This window comes from Megalops cyprinoides, chromosome 11 (assembly GCF_013368585.1).
Source record: "Megalops cyprinoides isolate fMegCyp1 chromosome 11, fMegCyp1.pri, whole genome shotgun sequence".
NCBI lineage: Eukaryota > Metazoa > Chordata > Actinopteri > Elopiformes > Megalopidae > Megalops > Megalops cyprinoides.
This window is the reverse complement of record NC_050593.1, coordinates 37,309,304-37,332,672: the sequence shown is the minus strand read 5'-3', so window position 1 is coordinate 37,332,672 and position 23,369 is coordinate 37,309,304. Positions and strand designations below refer to the sequence as shown.

Sequence of the window (23,369 nt, the reverse complement as noted above, 5' to 3'; positions counted from 1 at the left end):
TGCAAGGAACTCCATACAATTATGTGCTGGAATAATACAGTTGTTCACTATTTGGAAACCCTTGTAATCATTGGAATATGAAACTGTCGATGTCTATGCTGGTACTGACAGTTTTGAATATACTTTGATTTATTTAAAACACACACACACACACCATATCAGCAATATTATTTTTGGGCTGAGTGATGCAGTCACCCCTCACACTATTCCCTTTCCTCTGTGTTACACACAGGCAGCTGCGCTGTTTGAAGAGCGTCTCACCTGCAGCTGCGTCAGGCTGCACTGATCCCAGGCGAGTAACCCTTCTTTACGAGGCGTGTGGGGAGTGGAGGGCTGTGGGCTTTGCAGTGTGCTGTAAATGTCCTCTCTGTGTTTACGGCAGCATCCCGCTGCTGCCCCACGCCTCCCCAATCAGGAAGGCAAATAGGCCTGCTCCGGCCGGACCACCTGAGCCCACAGCCCGCCGGACCCGCCGCGGCCGCGGGGGAACCTTGGCACCCAGGCCACAAGTGCAGCGGCTAATTACACAGCTCTGTTTGCACTGGGGGGGGGGCAGCTGACCTCCCGCTGCTGGGGCACAAGGACCTGCTCATTCCTGCATTTGCTTACTTAATTACCCCATAGAGAGTAGATTTTACTGCATCGGTCTGTCAGCGGTGTGGAGTCGTACTGACAGACGCATGTTTGGTACTGGCGCGCGGGTTTGGACCGTAGCAGTGAGGGTTTGTCGACATCCCCGAGGGGAAAGCACCGAAACGGTGTGGATCCTGTCACCAGCAGGCCCATCCTGCAGCAGAGAGAGCAGCCAGTGGGAACAGGCCCCAGCGCAGCGATAGGGACACGGTGCCGTAGGAAGCGCTGCTCTTTAGATGTTAAACTTTGCCCGGTGATTACAGACGTCATGCAATTTTTCAAAAAGAAAATGAGTCCTGTTGGCAGTGAACTAATTAACCTAAAACCATAAAACACTTCAAGGTGCTGGAATGAAAGGCACTATATAAATGCAATCCATTAGGATTTCATCCTGTTTGAATGTGCATTCACCTTCTTCCCAGAGCATTCCAAACATGGCTGTTGGCAGGATCCTGTTTACGGTTCAGAGCATCAGGCAGCCCGTCAGCGTGGCCTGCCCCACTGCAGAGCATCAGGCAGCCCGTCAGCGTGGCCTGCCCCACTGCAGAGCATCAGGCAGCCCGTCAGCGTGGCCTGCCCCACTGCAGAGCATCAGGCAGCCCGTCAGCGTGGCCTGCCCCACTGCAGAGCTTCAGGCAGCCCGTCAGCGTGGCCTGCCCCACTGCAGAGCATCAGGCAGCCCGTCAGCGTGGCCTGCCCCACTGCAGAGCATCAGGCAGCCCGTCAGCGTGGCCTGCCCCACTGCAGAGCATCAGGCAGCCCGTCAGCGTGGCCTGCCCCACTGCAGAGCATCAGGCAGCCCGTCAGCGTGGCCTGCCCCACTGCAGAGCATCAGGCATCCCGTCAGCGTGGCCTGCCCCACTGCAGTGTGTAATGGAAGCTTTCTGCTCCATTTGCTTCTCCTCAGCTGAAATCAAAGTGAGCAGAGCTTCACTGGGGCCTGGTACCACAGCCCGGCTCCTCACAGCGGCCTGCTTCTGACGGGAGACAGAGCGCAAAAAACCTGCATCATATTAAACAAACTAAATGCTTCAAGCTGTTACAAGCTCCCTAATGAAACATTTATGAAGGCCTCTAATGCGATTTCAGAAACACCTTGTCATCAAGGTTACAGGAAAATGGTAGAGTACAGATATATGAATGGAGGTCTTTGGAGAGTTGGGCTAAAGAATGGTGGTTTGATTTAAGTACCTATTTCTGCACTGCACCCCCAGGTTCTTATTGATATTGCCTCATACACCAGGGGAATTACAATAAGTGTGGTTTCTGATAATAAGCACTTTCCTGTTTTTAATAACCAGAGTGCCAGATGTGTGATGTAATCATTTTATAATTTAAACAAAGGCATTCATGACACACAGGCATTTTATGAAGTAAAACTAATTATCCTGTTGGATTAGAATTTTGTTTTTTTTTTTTTAAATCAGAAAATGTGTTTTCTACCTGAGAGAAGCCCAGAGGCCATACAATGAGTCTGCCAGGGGGTGGAGCCCATCTCTATTAAAATCAATGTCTTCAATGAGTATTAATAAAGGCCATTTATAATTGGCTTTATATACATGTTTCTACTGGTACTGTTGTACACACCCATAGCACCTAGAAGTTCAGCTCAGAAAGGAATATTCCTCATGTGAGAAAGGGTTTTCTCTGAGCTGGCAACCTGAGGAATGTGGTTCTGGAGGTGCAAATGAAGAGGCAGCATTTCCAAACAGGAGTGTTTGTGTGAACGTGTTTGCTTGGCTGCTTCACCTCGGTACGTCACATTCACACTGTTCGCAGGGACCCCAGGACATCTTGTGTATATTTGGCAGCGTGTTGGAAAGAGAAAGAGAGAGTCAATATGAGAAAATTCCCCCCATGAATAAGCTGGAACACATAGCACACACACACTCACAGACAGGTATGTACAGGATGTGTTGTGGTCCTCTGGCTGAAATCATTGAGGGTTATTCTCAGAGGTATTCCTGCATGGCATACTGCAGGAATGAGCTGGAACCTTCCTTTCATCACAGGACAGCTCCAAAAGACATCTCACAATCATTTTCAGGATGTAAACTTTTCATTTCATCCAACTGAATTATTATTTTCATTTTTTGTTTTTTGCTTAAAGTTCAAAACCCAACTGCTCCAGTACATACCAGGTCATCCTTTTCCTTTGCTATCTGTCCACTGCGTAGTTTAAAATCAGCTCTCAGAGCGTCTGCCGATTGATGTGACAGGCCTCTGCAAAAAAGATTTCATCTTATTAAAGAGTTCCAGAGCATGTGGAGCTGATTTGGAGGTGTCAGAGAGATGTAAAAGTGTCATCTACCCTTGGTGAAATATAGCGTTATACATCTTTGATCTGATGTGAGTTGTCTCCAAACCTCTCGACGGTGCAGACAATACCAGGACTGCTCCTGCACAGGCCCTGGAATAACACTCTGTGTGCTGTCCGAGGCGTGAGCTGCACGGCAGACAGCAGGGCTGTGTGGAGTCTGTCTGAGGGAGGGAGGAAAGTCACGCAGGAAAGGTCACTCACATTCGAGCTCGGGCTCGTGGGGTCCTGACCTGCACGAAGCCGCACATCTCACCACTGTGCTGTTGCAGAAACACAGGAGCCGTTCCCTCATAATCTGACCCACTTCTGCTTCTCAGGTCATAGATATCTAAAAAGTCAAACAAATCTGTAATATTCAATAAGAAGACGTCATTAAATTCTGAAATTCTGAACTGAAGCAAAATCAGTAACGTCATGCTCTGATCTGTGCCATAATTCAGAGGTTAAATGGTAAGTAAAAGCACAAAAAGTGTTAACAGAGTGATGAGAATCCAGGTATTACAGGCAAAGTATAATTCTTAGAAATTTTAACCTGGCCACTGATAAAAATCACTACAATCAATTATTTCACAGTTTTTTCCTATGTTGCTCTGAGAAGCAGAGAGGCTACAACCTGCAGCCTCTGTGAAAATCTATAATCCCCTACAAGGTCAGATTTCCTCACACAGCACCCGGGCCCCTGAACAGAGAAGCAGCCATGGGATCTGTGCTTATATGAGTGTGTGTGTGTGTGTGTGTGTGTGTGTGTGCACGTGTCTGTGAATGTATGGTGAACACTGGATGCAGGTAGTAAAACTATACTGGATGGATATTTCAGTTGCATTTTGCCATATTACCCAAGGAGGTAAAATACAGTATCTATATTACACCTTAAAAAGCACATTAAAATCTAAAATTAATCATAATCAGAGAATATTTTCAACGGTACTTTTGCGACTAACGGATAGGGGTGTAGACATCACACAATCATGTATCAAACAAACAAAAAGCAAATACATGAATCATGAATGAATCAGAAATAGTACACAGAAATAGAAACGCATAAAGTGAGTAATCCAATGAAAAGGAACTCCAGCTGACACGGAAAACGGAGCAATTGGCAGCGGATAATACAAACGCTAATAAGAGCCACCTGCGCGTTGCTGTATGCAGAAAACATGACATCACACATCAAGAGGTACAACTTTGACAAAACGCATGTACTCATCCGCGGCGGACTCCGCAGCGACAGAACTTTTCAGTTATTTTAAGTCTTTCCTGTTCGACTTTCGCATTATGAACACTGACTGTCGGAAGAGACCCTTTAGGCTTTCTTTTTGATGTAATAACGACATCAACAAAAACACGCAACCCATCTTCTTTTCCACAACACATTCTCCAAATTGTAGCCGTGTTGGTGCGATAAAGTAGTTATTTTTGCAGTCGGTAATTATGTGACGGTAATTAAGTTGACTGCTTTGCCTGTGAATTTCAAATAAGTATCACTTAGTTTAGTTATCAATCTCAAACGAAACTTTGTCGACAAAATATGTTGGCCTATCACAAACTCTAAGATTCGATCAGCGCACAGTATTTCAGTTAACACGTAAGCCGGTGTAGTATTTTACGAAATTATGCTTTCATGTGTTCGTCTGAATTCCTTCTGCAAAACATGGAGGTAAGATAATAAGGAATGAAAGGATCTTCATATATCTTGCAGTGAATTACACTTTTAGTCGTACATCTGCTTTCTAAAATACTTTTGCATGGATACTACCGACAAATGATTCGGTCTGAATATACCACAGTTTTTCAATTGGTTTTGCTGGTTTACATATACACAGAGATGACGCCCGAAGCGCGGTGATAAGTCATAGTGTATTTCAATGAAAATGAAAAAAAAACTGATAGGCGTAAAGTATTTTTTAATCCGTTATTTCAATGACAGATTTATATCGGTCGATTGACAGTGCACTCTAGGAACCAGACACAACACAGACTGCAATGGAAATGATAAATATCCCCGTATAACAGCACATATAAATGAGTAATAAATGCACGCGCACCGCAGAAAACACAATGTACAATCACGTGCAGAAAGACGATTTATAATTCAAAATTGCAATTTAGCAGCTATCTACAATGCCCTCACAAAGAAATACATTGAAATTTAAATTAAAATTCCAGCATATCAATTTTAATCTTGACATCATATGTAGCCTATATATTTTTTTGTTTGTATTCTCTGATTACTTTATAATTCCTCATTCAAAAGGAATGACAGTACAGGTAAATAATCTGCATGGAGTGAAATTTAAAACTGGTCCCTCCTGTTTATTAATCGGCCAATCAGAGTGCGACGCTGCCACCCCCTCCTTTCAGACAGCTATTTAGCATCTGAAACTGGGATAAAGTTTCCAAAAAATACAGAAAAAAAACTTCCTGCGAAAAGAAAGTTGTGCCAAACTTCTTTTTCAGTTGACGTTAGAATATCCCGATCATTTAACCCAGAGTGAAAATAAGAGGAAAACAGTAAGGCCGAGTAGCTGAAGCCCGCCTGTAGTCCATACGGAGATATTTTCCAACCACGGATTCTAAAGTGGAGAACGTTTTTTCACCGCTACCCTTGCATTTCTTTAAAAAAGAAATGGAAGAGAGCTCAAGTTCTCCCGTCTCCCCAGTGGATAGCTTAGTGACCAGCGAGGAGGAGTTGGACAGACAACAGAAAAGGTTTGGAAGGAAGAGGAGACACAGTAAAAAATTGAGCGAGGACGGCAGCCCAGGTTCCGTTAAGCGGGGCAAGAAAGCGAGCCCGAGCAGCGCGCAGTCCTACGAGGAGCTGCAGAATCAGAGGGTTCTGGCGAACGTCAGGGAGCGGCAGAGGACGCAGTCGCTGAACGAAGCCTTCGCGTCCTTGCGGAAAATCATACCCACGCTACCGTCGGACAAACTCAGCAAGATACAGACTCTGAAGCTGGCGTCGCGGTACATTGACTTCCTCTATCAGGTCCTGCAGAGTGACGAGATGGACAACAAGATGTCAAGCTGCAGCTACGTTGCGCACGAAAGACTCAGTTACGCTTTCTCAGTGTGGCGGATGGAAGGCGCATGGTCAATGTCTACATCCCACTAGCAACGACGACATTCTGTAATGCCAAAGGGGTAGGTATAACCATACTGTGTGGAAAACGGTGCATGCAGGAAAATAATGCAGCAATTCAGTCTGAATTATTATTATTATTATTATTATTAATTAAATTATTATTGTTGAATTATTATTATTATTATTAATAATAATAATAATAATAATAATAGACATTCCGGGATAAAACCGTATGTCCTAGTCTTGCAGCAGGTAACATTACAACTCTTCTTATCGTTCTTCCCATTATTATTATATTACTATTCTCAGTCCTTATTGCACAGCTCCGCACTTCATCCCAGATGGGGGCCCATGCAGTTATTGTTCAGAGGGCCAAAATATCTCTAGTATCAGTTTTATTAAAGCGTGACAGTGTCTTCAGCTGATGCGCTGAACATGTTTTTTTTCATTGAATGTGCAATATTATTTTATACTACAACATTATACAACGCAACTCTCATTGCTACCGCCGCTATTTGTAATTGTTGTTGTTGTGATGACAGCCAAATGATGCAAAAAAGCACATTTCAGGCCTGCTCAGTAACTGTTAACGAAACGCAGTTTTACAGAAGCGCTTGTGTGAAACATTTTGGAATGCTAAAGACACATGATCGTATCCTGACAGATGCGCCATGCATGGGTCTCCGTGCAAAGGACTGCTTCTGTGACCTAATCAGACCGGGTTTTAATGCCACCCTCCTTACACAAGTGCTTTATCTTCACACACCACAACAACGTGCGTAATCGCGGCAACTCGAAGCAACGAATGGAAATTACCTGGCGTGAATAGTTTAAATATTACGTGGAATAAAATGTAAAAAAAAAATATGAACGGCACAACCTCCATATTGTTCATAATCATAATTCAGAATTTGATGAATAGATTAACCCCTTCTGTATCCCACATAAGATTAATGGCGCTTGCTTAAAAAACGTAATGTTGCTAAGATTCCCACTAGGAAAATTTTCGTTGCCAGTGATTTGAATCCTACAGTTTTCAAGCAAAGTGACTTTCTCCTTGCAGAGTCAAAACATGGTTTTCTGAGCAAATCGAATGTTTGAGGCTTTGCAGACGTTTGAGACTTTGGTGCACAATAATTGTTACTTTTAATTTATGTCTATTTCAAATTATAGGTAAATAAAATGCGCATCATGCGTTGTAAACAAACTACCGACACCGCAGGCCTACCGCCATCAGCCATGAACCATCCCTCCATCCCTCCTGGGTTAGCTGCATCTGTCATGGAACGCTTTCCTCTCCGTGGGCCTTATGATTGGAAATTCAGACCGGCGTTTTTCCAGGGATGCACGCCGTAACGTGTGCACGTGTTTACTGCGGCTGTCAGAACTACTCTGAGGCTTTGGAATTGCGTATGAATTTTGTATTACAGCTCTCTGCGCAACACATCGGCCGAAAACCTGCAATCACATTACAACTGCCCGCAGACTGCTTTAATCAGAGGAAGCTCCCTCCCTTCATTTTGCAGTGTGTGAGGAGCTATATTGGATCCAAACATGTCTAACTGCATTCACCGAGTAATTTGAGGCGAACGCTTCTAAGTAGAAAAGAGTTTATAAAATGATCACATATATCAAAGGACTTTTCAAGTACAATTATTTTAAAATTGAATAAATTTAATTTATTACCTTCTAATAAAGGTAAATGCATAGCTCAAGAAAGGTCTGCAATGCTGTCGTCAGTGACTCCTTAATGCAGATGTATACAGCAAAACTGTGATATAATACGGATTTCAACATTCATAAGACAAAAACCCCGTTGCTTTTGAAATCATTAATCATTGGAAACATTAACAGGATGGCACCGTGTAAATGGTTTCTTAACACAAAGGTTTTGTTTTGAAAATATTTTCAATCTAGAGTAACGTATTTTACTTGATGACAATGTTTTACCGAACATTCACTTATTTAAATGAATAAAAGTCAACAGTAATTTCTGTAAAACTGAGGAAAGTGTGGAAGGTATCCACTGTATCAGGTGTATGACGCAAATATAATATTCCTGGCAGTGTGCTCTTATGCTACTTCATAGACAAAAATGACGTGCTCTAAAAGGCCACAACTGATGAAACAACATGTCCTTCCCTTATGAGAATCCTTTGTCGCTCACTATATAGACGGCGTGAAAGAGGCCTAGTTTACATTAATTGCGTAAATGTCTTTAACGTAAATTGCGTAAATGTCTTTTCTTTGAAAAGGATTTCAGCTACATCCAACATATGTAGGCCTACATTAATTTATAAAAGATGTGGATTACGTGTGCATAGTTGCGTTTAATTATGCAACAATTTCCGCACATTCTAAAATACGGTTTTAAACGTTGTGAATAGACTTAATTCAGCATAAAGCCCAGACCGCCATCTGCTGTGGTTAAATATTTTGGAGATCAAAGAAACTTTTATTGGAGGCGTTATTGCTCGCTTTATCTATACTTGCGGCGTTTTCCTGTGGCTGTATGCGTACAGCTCTCTCCGGGGAACTATCATTCCGATGGAACCGACCGCGGCAGGAACAACAGGAATCGCAGCTCTAGCCAAACAACTTACTTAATATTGCGGTAAACGCACGGTGAATTATTAAGTGGAGAATTTAAATTTCTGCAAACCCGATTTGACAATTTTCTATATTGTATCACAACAGCATCTTCTTTCACGGTTTCTTACCATAATTATGTTTTGAAACAAACAGGGCCTTTCCTCCAGGTCCTTGTTATGCGCATTTAAAATGTAACAAGATCTGATTTTTCAGGGAAAAAAATGTTTTTTCACACCCTATGCTGAGGACAGAAACAGTCTTTAAAATAGCTGGGGTGTTATTTTCTAGTGATGTAACCACATCAAGCGGTTAGTGCAACAAATGTAAACCGATATCCGTTACCGATATTTGCATATGGTTTCATTTAGGGGTAAATAGCGTGTTTCATTAATTGTTTCCTAAATAGGAATGGACGTTGCAAATACGCAATCATTCAAGTCAGATGCGTAAATGTATTACCCAGTGTGCCGCGAAACTTCAAGTAAAGATTCTCACTAATTCGCGTGTAAAAGAGTTGCACTTAGTGCTGAGAAATATCTTAACCCCCCCCCCCAACTGTTTTTCTCTCGTTTTTTGACAGACTGTTTACTTCTACAAAGTCTGAAGGCGCGAAAGGATTTTATTGAAGAACCTCTGAACCTCAAAGACATGGTCAAGAGACGCAACGTGACGTACTGCTCTGGATTGTCCTGGAGTATTTCACAGTGTGAGGACTGTAAAGGACTGCATCTCAGACGTGCGAAGACTGGGAAACCTACGTGCTCATATCTCACCTACAGAGCAGTGTGTTGATGTCTCGTGTCCCGTCGAACACCTATAAGAATCTTAAATCTATAAGAGTTCTTAAAATGCCGGTATATTATAATTCAGGAAAGTCCTACGCTATCGTATATCCCTTTTTCTTTTTTTGAAGTTTAAATAAATGTTTTAAGAACGTTTGTACATATCTTGAAGTATCTTCAGCTTTATAGAAAGATAACAATGCTTTAGAACCATAATTTCTTGAGGTACTGCATGGATTTTTCCTCATAAGTTGATCTTCTTCAGCATTACTCTCCTTTCCGCCAAATGTACATGTTTGCTTATTTATTAAAACAAATATTTTTAGACAACTCAAAGGAGTGCATTTATTAATTTTTTGCACACAACACATCAGGAAACTTTAAGGTTTCTGGTTTTCACTGATTTAGCACATTGAGCATTGATGTAGGTAGCCAATATTATGAAATACATCTTCACGGTAGCTATATTAAAATATTTCATTATGCCTCTCTGGGCTGAAAGGGCGTAGCCATCTTTTATATTTTATTCATACATGTTTCAATGTTAATTGTAATTTTGTATGAAGTTTCTGCGGAAAAGGCTTCCATCATAACGGTAGAAAATGTAGCAAGCAACCTTCTATTTCACTTAAACCGCACTGTTTGCCTTTGATTAATGAATGCAAACAAATTGACGAACGTGTTTGTGTATTGTCCTTTTTGACGCTTAGTGAAGTCTCGGCGGAAGACAGTGTTTGCAAACAGCTTTCCTCAATGTTGTCTCTAGATAATCCCAAAGAAACCAAAAGAACGAACTGTCGCTTCAGCACGGAGGGTCAGGATTTGTTTAGCCTCTGTCTCTTTCACTGGAAAGAAAACGTCAGATAAAACCGTTGCAGAATCTTAGAGGTTCTTTGGCACAAGAGAAACTCGATGTTCTCTCCTGTTTCAGATCGGGCCTCATAAAAAGCGTTTAAGCTTTAGCGAGCGGAGGAGCCCGAAGAGCTTCAGAAAACTCCTAAACTTAAGATACAGGACCCCTGCTAGAGCTCATAATTTTCTTTAAAATCTAAAACCCCTTTTTTCCTGAAAGGATATATAGGTTACGACATTGGTTGTTCCCATACTCAAGATATGCATCCATAAACACAATTTAATGGTCAGTTAATAATCAGGTCAAAGCACCACTACCACCACTATGTATCATAACTAACTTCTACTATCTGAATACCTAAAATTGGTATAAGGAATTGGGTGTACACACAGATCAGAGATCAAACTTATCTGACATCACAGCCTTGTGAATTTAGGCAGAAGCACTTGTGCTTGAGGTTGACAGGTCTCTAATGACTCAGTCAGGGGCCTGGCCTCGTCCAGCCGCCTCATTCTTGATCTGTCTACAGTCGCTGTCTTAAAATACGAGTTCTGCAATATCCCGGCAAAAATGCCTGACAACACTCAGGTGTGCATTTTTCTGCATCACGATAACATCACCTAGCATTGTGTCATTTGCTTTTTAACTGAAAATGTATTTTGTTTCAAAAATGTGTTTGAATATTATGTGTTATAACTCCTCTGGGTTATTTCAGTAGAGAGGTATAGTATGCTAACACTGCCCCTATATATATATTTTTTTTTACTAAAGGAGCTCATATACAGAGGAAAAAAACATTCAGCCACCAGCATGTGCTGTAAAGCCTGTGAAGAGACAAAGTTGGTCAGAGAAAGGATCGGTTTTAGGTGTTCCTCACTGCCCTGCCTGTCTGTGTTATGCAGCGTTAGCTGAAGGAGTCCCGTTACGAGCTGTGATGTAACAGCACTGTGCTGTTCCTCGCCATGGCCAGCACTGCTGAGAGTGTGTCAGTGTTCTCCTCACACGGTCTCTGTGCTGAGTGTGTCAGTGTTCTCCTCACACGGTCTCTGCGCTGAGAGTGTGTCAGTGTTCCCCTCACACGGTCTCTGCGCTGAGAGTGTGTCAGTGTTCTCCTCACACGGTCTCTGTGCTGAGAGTGTGTCAGTGTTCTCCTCACACGGTCTCTGTGCTGAGTGTGTCAGTGTTCCCCTCACACGGTCTCTGTGTGCCCATGCACCCTGGAGCACTTGAAAGAGCTGTGGGCTACAGTTATGGTGCCATATAAGCCACAGATGTTTCCTGTAAAAAGAGGAAGATGGAAAAAACTACAAAATTTTAATTTGCAATAAAACGGATAAAGTAAAGGTTATTGCAGCGAGCTCCTACAACTCCATGTTCAGCTGCTTCACTTTAATGTTAAGACTGTTTCAGAATTTGAGTGGAATAATTTTACTCTTTAAAGTCACCTATATGTTGTTGTCTTTGCTGGTTTCTTTCTTCCTGACTTCCAGGGAATAATAACAGCAGCTGTGAGCCTAAACACACACCTTCCACTCTTACTGATGCTGTATGTGACAGCAGAGACCATAGTCCCTCGTGTTTCACACTATGAAAAATGAGTAAATTCTGTATCACCAGCATGTCAGACTGAGCTGGTGTGGAGGGGGTGGTGACCATGGCTCTGTGTGGATGACCAGATGGCCAGAAGCTCAGTGCTCAGCAGAGTCTGGGCTGCAGGTTCATGAGAAGGCGGCAGAGTTTGGACAAGAGGAACAGGCTCTGCCTGTGAAATTCAGCTTGAAGGCAGCATGACTGGTGTTCTCCACCCTTTGAGCGGGTGGAGGGGTGACCATACCCCAGAACCACAGGCTCTGCACACACACACAGCACACATAAAGCACAGATCACAGCACACACACACACACACAGCACACATAAAGCACAGATCACAGCACACACACACACACAGCACAGGACTCCAGTTACAGGAGTGGAAGCGGATGCAGGAGACTTTTAGAACAGCGTTTTGCTGATATCTTCCATGTGAATAACTGAATGGATAAATGAAAATGGGCTCAACTGCCATGGAAACGTGACGGAGTGAGTGAGCTGCGGAGGTGCAGTGAGCTGCTGAGGTGCAGTGAGCTGCGGAGGTGCAGTGAGCTGCAGAGGTGCAGTGAGCTGCGGAGGTGCAGTGAGCTGCGGAGGTGCAGTGAGCTGCTGAGGTGCAGTGAGCTGCGGAGGTGCAGTGAGCTGCTGAGGTGCAGTGAGCTGCGGGGGTGCAGTGAGCTGCGGGGGCGGAGGTGCAGTGAGCTGCGGAGGTGCAGTGAGCTGCGGGGGCGGAGGTGCAGTGAGCTGCGGAGGTGCAGTGAGCTGCTGAGGTGCAGTGAGCTGCGGGGGCGGAGGTGCAGTGAGCTGCGGGGGCGGAGGTGCAGTGAGCTGCGGAGGTGCAGTGAGCTGCGGAGGCAGAGGTGCAGTGAGCTGCGGAGGCGGAGGTGCAGTGAGCTGTGGGGCAGCTGGTTCCCCAGGCTCTGGACTCTCTTAAACAGGACAATCAGAGTGTGTTTATATGAAGATTGATTAGCATGGGCCTTCAGCAAAATCAAAAACACAACCTCTGAACAGGTGTGGGGTATTTGTATTCCACAGTGTTTACAGAAGTCACCAGAAATGATTCAGAATAGTATTCAGTACGCCACATGAAATTTCAGCCAAGCAATTTAAAACAGCATAACCCAGGGCTTTTAGTTTGAGGTTTTTTGAACAGAATTGAATCGCCCACCAGTTTCGGGCCCCACCCTTAAATTTAAATTTGAAAGCCTTTGATCTCACACAACGGCAGCTCACAGCAGAAGTTTGTATTAACGTTCTGGCCAGGAATCAGTCCACGTACACAGCTCAGAGCGGTTTGGCCACCCTACAGGAAGGGCCTGATGCGGAGCTGAAGGACTGAATGACGAGACGATCGGACAGCTCAGTTTGCGTTGCCTGCATGCGTTCTGTGAGCAGAGGCTCAGTTTTGGAGAACCCAAAGGCCTGCTGCTCTCCTCGCCATTTTGACAACTGTCTCACAGCGGCGTCCTGCGCAGGAGGCAGGTGGACCTGTTGCTGAGGCAAGTGCAGGACTTTCCCCCAGAGCCAGCATACAGCGAATGCTTCAGGTGGACTCACCTCTTTCTGGACTGTCAGGTGACTTCTTGCTCACATTTTACGCACTGAGCACATCACCACCAGGACCGAGGTGCACTGAGCCACATTTAATTCCTCAATTCCTCTGAAAAACATAGAAAAGGATTAAAAAACCAGGCCAATGGGAGTGAAAGACAGATATGGGTCTGGATGCCACCTAAAGAAGAGCTTTGCCATTTGCAGACTGGATTCACATCAGAGCTTACCATGCAAGGATGTGTGAAGCTGTGCTGTTCCTGCTCTGTCCCCAGGGAGGGGGGCACAGCCTGCCCCCCCTCACCCCCCGTACCCAGGAACCCCAGAGTCCCCGACCACAGGGAGATTTCCGCAGCTCTTAGTGCAGGAATTAAACTGGACAAGAAAATGAGTCAGGAACAGTAAAGTGGCAGTAAAGATGGCAGTAAAAGCCGGTGGAGGAATGTGAGTGTGGGCCAGCCAGGGAAATTACAGCAGCGCTGCACCCGGCTTCCAAGAAGGGGCCGAGCCTCAGAGCGACACCGCTGCTTATATATTTATATAAATCCTCAGACACCTGGAGGTTCTGTTTTAGCCTCCACCAACACGAGCGAGAGCTACATTTCAGCGATTTAAGAGCCTGTTAGAGGGCTGCCCAGCCAGACCTGCTTCTCCACTGAAAAAGCCATTAAAAGATCTCATATGGAGCATAGTTCAACCACGGCTTTGTCAGCCCTGAAGGTAAATTATCTACTTAAACAGAACGTTGTTAAGGTGTTTTGCTTGGGGAATTACGTCGCAGATTGCGCCGCATCTGATGGGCATGTCACAGCTGAGAGGACTGTGCACCTGCACCATGGCATTGGTTATTTGTACACTGAATCATGTGCTGCCCGAGTCTCCAACTGTTAAACCGAAACGCTGATTTTTGGGGCTTAAGGAAAGACAGTTTCAGGACTGATCTTTCTTTACTACATGATTTGTGAGGCCGGGGTTAGTCCCTTTCCCTCCTGCTGAAATCTGATCTGGCTTCACAAAGGGCTTCACAGTGACATGTTTGCACAGCGAACCATTTTCCTCTTGATTAGCGAAGGGGTCACGCAGGGTCACACGGGACCGTTCCACTAGCGGTTGCTACCTCACGCTTTCACTTTTTAGCTCGCTGTTTCCTCGGCTTGTCGGTGCCCACAAACACGGCCTGTGCCTCACATCTGGGCCTCACATCTGGGCCTCACATCCTCCACCACAGCACTGGGGAGTGAATGAGAGTCTGTCTGCTGGGAGAGTGGAGCACGGTCTGTGTAGAACACCTTTAACAGCCCCTCTCTCATATTTCAGCTGTAGAAAAGAAAAAGGACGATCTGATGTTTATTCCCTGATTCCTGTTTGATAAAGCCCTCTGGTGGTTGATGGTGAAATAATTTATCTCTCGGTGGGACCAGCATGGAGTTGGCTGTGTGTAGTGTAACACGTTTCACAAGACCAACACTGCGCATAGCTTTCAGGCGAACACATCATATGGGGAGTCCTCAGCTGTTTCTGTAGGTGTCGAATTACTTGAACATTAAACTTCTCTTTATGGATTGAGTTTAATTTAATTTTTCTGACAGGACAGACAGCACCGGCAGCGGCTCAGGGGGGAAAGGGAAGCCAAGCTTCCTCTAAAACATGAGTCGATCAGATTTTTGTGACTTGTTTGACTCCATTTCTTACAAGGAAAAAAATCACATCAAATCGGAGTGATTCATAGGTCGGGATGTAGAAATGGGTAATTTCTGTCCTTCCGGTATGTGATGGCAGAGCTGCTTACCGGTAGCATGATCGTTAAGAGAATGTACCAGTCTGCCGACGTGATGAGGAACGGGATTTGATTATGTCTGAAAGATCTTGTGAAAAGCAAGAGAAATGGAAAGAAGAAGCGGCTGCTTTCGAGGGCATGATGAGGACGAAGACTCTGCCCCCTACAGGGGAGAAACTGCAGTAACTCCCTGGCATGATGGAGTTAGGGCAGAACATCTTCAGCAGAGCTGTCTGCTGTCAGAAACAGCCCAGACAAGACAGACAGTGAATTGTAGGATATCAATCACTAAATAAATGAATTAATAAATAAATAAATGATCAGAAACAGGCCAAACTAAAATTAATACATTTCTTACCATACTAAACTAAAGATAATCATATGTTATTACAAAGAATTAAGTAATGCTGTTGTAGTTAACTATTCCCCTGGCAGTAAAAACATTTTGTGTGAAGAATCTGTTTCATATATAATAACAAAAACAAGAAGAACAATAACACAGTAATAACCTTTAAATGCGGGTTTTAAATGTTTTCTCGTGGGTCAGTGACTTTGGGGGATCCTTTGCAGAAGGTATTCGGTAATGTGTTCATGATGTAGAACAGAGGCTGCAGCAGGCTGCTGGTGCTGAAGGCCTGTGGGAGGGGCCCCGTTGAAGCCTGTGTGAAGTCAGCTCAGATTAGGAGGTCTCAGAGGGGATAACCCCTTCCTCCCTCTCGTATCCAGGAAGGTGACGGGTCTCTGTGTAAGTGGAACTAAAGCACTGGGCATCAGTGGTGTGTGCTCATTCCCCACGTGACTCCAGGCTGCGTTTCCACAGCTCCCGACCGAGGCTCGTCTCTCACCTCAGCGCATGCTTGGACACTGGAGTGTGGTGTGACGGCCGCTCGCTCACGCCGGTCCTCCCGGTGGCCGGTCCGGCTCTGCACTGCGCCACAGGCTAAACAGATGGTAAGAAAGCAAATGCAGCACAGCTTTTAAAACACAGAGCGCTGTCCGCACAGCTTTTAAAACACAGAGCACTGTCCGCAACTCACCCAGCAAGCCCTCCCCCTGCGCTAACATGCATGCTAACCACCCCCCGCTAACCCCCAGCTCCTCGGTGCTTTTATTCATCAGAATGCACCATCGAGGTGTAGCAGTGCTGCCGCAGCCGAGTCCGAGGGGGAGACAGCCCTGCTAAACACGGCTGCTCCCCCTGCCCGCCACCCAGCCTGGCAGGGTCTGTCAGCACACAGATCCTCACCAGCCTGCAGGAGGCTCTGAAGGGCAGCTATCTGAATACACGCTTCCCCCAGTCATGAACACACGACCCTAACCTTTCCCCTGGAGGCCGTACCTCTCCGGCTCCTGCTCCCGCTTCTGTAATTCAGGCGCTGGCACGCAGCTGTGCGCTTCCACAAACAGGCAGGCCTGCAATTAAAACTGGAAATGAGCAGCAGAGACAGCCGGGGAAGCAGCGCTTAGTGAAGCAGCCCGGAGTAATGACAGACCGAGTGGTCCTGGCTGGTAGGAGGATGAGCAGAGAGAGACCACAGAGTCACTGTGGGGTCGAAAATAGCTGGGGGTTTTTCTGCTGCGATTTGCCTCGGTCTTCAGAGTTCTATTGTGGGAAGGGACTCTTTGTGGATTTGCGATCAGAGCAGCCCAAGGTCTTAAATCAGGCAGGGAGGCTGCCCTGCGTTTACCTAACCCCAGGCTACACTGCGGAGGGTGACACAGTTCAGCGCCCTGTCGTACGGAATGACACAGCGCTGCCATGTCCCCCTGGCCTCTGCTCTCAGCACGCTTTTATGACCTGCAAACTGTCTGTGGACCCTTAAAGCAACACGTCTCCGCTCTTTATGCTGCCCCTGTGTGCTGTATAGCATCTGTAAGGTCTTCTGTCGACTCTGAGGACAGTAAATATCGCGCGGGTCTCTGAGGACAGTAAATATCACGCGGGTCTCTGAGGACAGTAAATATCGCGCGGGTCTCTGAGGACAGTAAATATCACGCGGGTCTCTGAGGACAGTAAATATCGCACGGGTCTCTGTGCTCTCCATTCCAGGGTCCTCCGCTGCAGCAGCATCCACATTCTTCACATGTTTTTCTTTAAATCCAAACCGAGAGAGGAGCCTGGAGAGAGAGAGAGCCTCAACCGCCACCATTTCCCTCTGGCTTGTTTGCATTTCAAATGTTTTCCGATCAAATCCTCCCAATTCTCTAGCACCAACATGCCGGTGTTTATTTTGACAAACATCTGACCTAATCCTGCTCTGGACTACTGTGTCCCAGTTCTTCACGCTGCCCCTCTGAGGGGGGGGGGGGGGGGGGCTGTTGGGGGGGCTGTGGATGGGACGGGGCTCAGTGTGGCTCTGGGCCCCTTCGCATTGCTTGTTTAGACACAGAGAGATTTTGGGGCTGTGCTGTAGTGAGAGTTGTGCGAGAGGCCTGGGGAGTTATTCTCTGACCAGCTCTGTACACTGTGTGCGCGGGAGCCGGGAGATCCCCCGCGGCCCTCCCGTGGCCCCCCCTGCGGCCCCCCTCCCCCTGCGCACATCAAATGGCCCCGCAGCTGCGCTTCTGCTGGAGGGCCCGGCGAGGGGGCCATCTGAGGAGCGAGGGGGGGTCGGGACCGTGGAGCACTGTGTGTCACGCAAACACTCGTCTTTACCAACAGAGAAATACAGGCTAATACCGCTGAAGCAGTCACTGTCCCCGACACAACACACAAGGGCAAAAAGCAAACTGAAGATGACATGCCCCTGAGTTCACGATGTTTGGCAGCCACATGCGCTCAGGAGTCTCAGAATGCGCTTAGGAGTCTCTGAACGAGCTCAGGAGTCTCAGAACGCGCTTAGGAGTCTCTGAACGAGCTCAGGAGTCTCAGAACGCGCTCCAGCGTCTCTGAATGCGCTCACGAGTCTCAGAACGCGCTCAGGAGTCTCTGAATGCGCTCACGAGTCTCAGAACGTGCTCAGGAGTCTCTGAACGCGCTCAGGAGTCTCAGAATGCACTAAGGAGTCTCGGAGCCACACAGGTCAGTGCTTCATCACTGAATCCCGGCGGTCTCAGACCCCCTGGGAAGCCGAGAGCTAAGGCATCACTGCGCCCTCCCCTAAGCACACCTCTGCCCAGCCCGGTGTCCATGGTGACTGGAGTTCCTGCCTGTGTAGCAGTTTCACTGCAGGCCTGAGAAAACATACCACAGACCTTTAATGGAGTGCAGCAGGACGCCACAGCCGCTTCCTCCTGCTCACTCTTCCACAGCACATTGCTTGTGGCGCACAGCTATTTGCAAAGTAATAGATTTACAAAAGTCACCCACAGAGAACACGGCACCGTAATACAGTCCAGAGAACGGCTAACACTGAGCACACATCAGAGCACACACACAGCGCACACACAGCGCACACACAGCGCACACACCGCGCACACACAGCGCACTCACAGCATCGCCCATGAACGCACACTTGCCAGATTTATGGTCGGCCTCAGAGGGAACATCACTCGCGTGCAATACAGGAACACATAATGGCTAAAACGGACGTCTCACTAAATAAGCACCCCTTCTGGGCTCTTCCGCTATTTACTGTGTTATTATCTTGAAGGGTAAAAAAGGTACGAGCGTTTGTTTGAATTAAAGCCTTTATTGTTAGTCACACAGCTGTCTGCTGGCATAAAGAGACTGAATGAGCACAGAGAGAAAGAGAAACATGCTGGTAAGTGAAACGTCTTTATTTACACCACAAGAATAACAACTCGTCATAATGTGGTACAAAATACTGGACTTTAATGACTGTCAAAGAAGTTGGAGCTGTCAAAAGACACCATTGGCTTCAACCAAAATTTAAAAAAGACAACAAAAGAAAGCAAACAATAAATCTGTGTCTATCAAGAAAAGGAAAAGGATAACAGATATGACTCATGTAAAATCAAGCTAGAACAATGGATTCTACAATACTATAGCTAGCACGATGTAACCTACAATCACCAATACAAAAGTTCATATTGGAATCAATATGTATAAATATGAATCATGGAGCAATATGACCAGGCAATGAAACCCTCAGACTCAGAAAGCTTCATATTGTTGGTGAGGATGTGTGTCAGTTGAATATTTCAGGAGACGAATATGTCAGTTTCAGGCTATACTCTGTGTAAACTCTGCAGATATACTGTAGAGACAGAAAATATACAATCACAGGTGAGGATTTGTAAAACCTTTACAAATACTGTTGTGGGTCGATAGTTTTCAGTCTCATTATAAAAATCATGATTTCTGTAAGTGGTCATGTCAGGATACATTAAGCTAAACTTTACCTTTATTTCATTCTTATTTTCACCATTGAGGGGGCGAAGCCCCAGGACTGGAGTTTTAACTCAGGGCTGCACTGGTGTGCATGAAGGCATAAGTGAGCAGTGGGTGTGTGAACGCGCCCACATGTGTTTGTACGTACAGAGTCAATCAGGTCAAATAAAGAGACGTCTCCATCGATGGATCCCACAAAAAAACAACAACAAAAAAACAAGACATCTGTTTCCTGAAACATGATAATTTTATAGATGATGTCAAAGACAAATGTCAAAACAAGGTCCCAGGAAAGGTTCTGCTGTGTAACAATGGAAAACAAAATAATTAAAAAAAGAAAAGGAAAAAAATCTTCCATTTGTAAACCTAGAACTGCTCTTAAACCACAGTGGTCACAGATATTACTGGCTGAAGTGGGTCAGACAATCTGTGGTTGATATACCTGTCAGACACCTGGGAACAGCCCTTTGAAGACTGCAGATGTTCGGAGTATGATCTGCAACCCTTGCTTCCCTGGCCACACCCACCCTCCCCTAACCACACCCCCATCACCATCTGGCCACGCCCCTCCCCTCCCTGACCCAAAGACATCCCCAGGAGAAAAACACAGGCAGCCTAACGTTTTGTATTTTGTGTAGTTTACCTAAAACAATTTCTACATAAATACAATAAAATCTATTGTCTGTATGTCACAAGTGCTAGATAAAGGTTTTGTAAAATATTCAAATCTTTTAAGTAGTTCATTTTTTTTTACAATTAAAAAGCACATCTGTTGGATTTTTTGAAGACACAAAGAGCATCTTGCGTTCTTCCTCCTTTGACAGAAAATAACAGGAAAAAAAACAAAGAAAAAAAGTCACATCTCCTCTCTCAGATGCCGTAAGATTGCTTAGTCCTCCAGTGCTCTTCTGGTGTGCAAATATGTTACAAGGATAGACAGGCATGCCAACACACAAACCATGCAGAAAACTACAGAGGTGGTGAAGGAAAACATTACAAAATCAACCGAGGCCTTTAAATAAACAACAACAGGCCCGATTTTATGGCAAAGAGGAGGAATGGCAAACGTCAAGGCGGAAATACAAACCAAACGGAATGTTCTCTTTATCACCATCAGAAGGAAACAGATAAAAAGGACTATCTGGGTGCTGGGTTTATGAACCAGATAGGAAATCCCTTTAAACAATTAAAACAAACAATAAAAAAGAAACCGCAACGGCTGCCATTGCTCACAGAGTTATTGCAAAGTGTTCTGGGATAGTCCTCATCAACTGTCTGGCTACACAGAGGTGCCTGCCAACTCAAACGCTCTGGCAGCATCATTGTGATGTTTTGTTTACTTGATAACTTATCTTCAACATCACACTAACACTGCGAGAACATTGCGTGTTAGCCGGGGTGGAGAAGGAGACTTGCACACAGCAAGGCTGGGTACCGGTTACAGACTGGGCTTTAAGACCATGGAGTTCCCTTCAGAACTGAGCTCCACCTGGGCCTCACAGCTCGGTGGTCAGTGCTGTTATAAAGAACGGTTAACTGAAACACAAAGCCAGTACATCACAGAGGCATGCTTAAAAATCCAATGGAAGCCAAATTTAACTTAGCAACACACAAACAGCTGAGAGTCAGCTTGGCCCAGTGCTGATCAGAGGGGAATGCACTCACGTGGACTATCTATCAGTAACAGAGTTTGCTGAAACCAGGAGAACCGGTTATCAGCGTGGTATGAGATGATGAAAACGCAGACAGCACTGGTGCACCTTGGCTTTAAAACTGATATGACCTACTTTCATTTTTCCCAGGAATGTGCGGTGTGTGAAACGCTTGCAGAGTGTGGTGTAAACAGCATTTCCAACTGCGCAAGTCTTTTAATGTGTCCGTTACAGCACATACTCTACAGGTAAAACAATTCATCTGAAGCGTGCAATGGCATAATATTCCTTACTGTATTTGACATGATTATCTTTCAGAGCTTTCAGCTGGCCAGAAACTGAGGTGCATGAGGATGATAAATGAGAAGGTTAAGACTTGGTTATGCATCTACGTTTCATGAAAAAAGAAAATTATGATCAAACTTCATCCTTTCTGCAAAACTACCACATAATGACCTAGAGCAAAGTGTGCCATGTTAGTTTAGGCCCAAAGGAAACATTAAAATAGCTCCTAAATAACAAAGAGAAAATCCTAATACATCGGATTACTATCTACCACCCCTTGCTAACTTACAAAAGCTAAAAAGACACCAGTTCATGTTCTGCTTCCACCAAACATCAGCAAGCATGCTTTTATACCAAGACAGATGCTCTCTGAAGCCTGGCGTCTGTTAGCGCAGTCAGAGAGTCAGCGGCTAGGGCTTCATTCTGCGCCTCAGAGTACTCCGTGGTCAGCAGGAGGCAAACAGCCAAATCTGGATGAGGGAAGGAGGGAGAGAGGAAACTGTGGGGCTGTAGGGGAGCTGACCGTGAGAGATAAAGTCGTGCAGAAGCACCGAGCGAAACGCCGCGGTACCGACAGCTCATGGATTCCTGATGAGAGAACGGCAGAGCCACAGTGGTACAGACCTGGCCATGGTGGACTCGCCTGCGCAAAGCCTCTGCTTCTCTACTGAGGATGAGGAGTGGCATATTTACAGTCTGCTTTGGCGGAGGGTGGAGTGCTGCTTCAGGAAAAGCCTCAGTAAAGGCCTGCGCTTTTAAACTAATCCCCATCACTCCCCAAAGTCACACACGTCATGCTTTCCAGTGTTTGAGCTGAAAACAGCTTGGAAACCGTAAAGCCGGGAATGATTGTAAAAGAAAGGAACTGTTAACCTTATCACTTCCTGCTGTAGTGTGAGGCTTAGTGTATCTCTGCTGATCGGAGCCGGGGAAGCTAGACATGGAGCCACTCAAACGCGAGGGTAAAGGTACAGGACGCCCTCCTGCAGGCCAACCTGGAACAGTGCAGTCAGAGATACTGGAAAGGGGCTGATAAATGCTTATATCGCTCTGCAATACTCTTTTTAAACAAGATTGCATCTTTTATATATATAATATATGTATAGATTTGTTTTTCATATAGAAATCTACTATGAACAGAACATATAGTAAATACACAATTGTTGGAAATATTATACAAAGTAGAAAGACCCAGTGCCACCCTCTCAATGCCTGAAACTGCTGCTCTCTAAGGAGGGGCAGGAACTCACTGGATCCTTAAGCATGTAGAACACAATATCAACTGTACAAAAACTAAAAAAACAGCAGAACAACTCAAAAAGTAAAAAAGAGAAAATGCCATACAGGTCAAAAATATTGACATGGAAAAATGTAGAGATCACTAATAATAAAAAAATAAAAGAATCAAAAGGTAAAGATGGGAGCAAGCGAGAATGGAATTATCATCAAAATAACTGGTATGGAATCATAACAACATCAACAGCAACAAACATTTGTTTCTTGCTTTTCAGTTTTTCAACTTATTCATAACAACATGCACAGCTGACCGTGGTTCGAGAGGGTAATGCTTAAGGTAGTTGCCAAGTGGCTAAACATGAGTTGGGGTGGTTTCAAAATGACCTTCTGCCTCTATAATGTCTACTGCGTCAGATGGAGTCAGGCGAGAGACAGTGTGGGGTTTATGCCTGTGTACATACAGGTGATACATGTATGCTACATAGACTTATATATGCAGACAACTTTGTGTAGTTATTTAGCAAAACAAGTATTTTTACCATCTAAATCCCATGCAGATTGTCTGAGATTGTATCGTTACACAGAAACGGTTTTGCTAACTGTATCCAGTGTTAGAACTGGGTCAGATGACTTCCTGCTTTGCATCGTGGGACGCACACATGCCCAGTAGCACCTGAAATGTTGGCCCATTTCTGTAGTTCACAATGAGAGCATTAGCT

The 23,369-nt window shown here is 45.2% G+C and overlaps 1 protein-coding gene across 1 annotated transcript; it reads left to right on the top strand.

The window, feature by feature from the left end:
• Positions 1-5,404: 5,404 nt before the first annotated feature.
• LOC118786196 (twist-related protein 2) lies at positions 5,405-9,238 on the top strand. The gene is made up of 2 exons (XM_036541288.1): positions 5,405-6,094; positions 9,208-9,238. Exon 1 carries the CDS (start codon positions 5,580-5,582, stop codon positions 6,063-6,065), a length of 486 nt encoding a protein of 161 aa, XP_036397181.1. The 5' UTR covers positions 5,405-5,579; the 3' UTR covers positions 6,066-6,094; positions 9,208-9,238.
• The last annotated feature ends 14,131 nt before the right edge of the window (positions 9,239-23,369 follow it).

Bases quoted from the DNA above. Each gene is read 5' to 3' on its own strand.
- LOC118786196 (XM_036541288.1), top strand. From the start codon at position 5,580: ATGGAAGAGAGCTCAAGTTCTCCCGTCTCCCCAGTGGATAGCTTAGTG.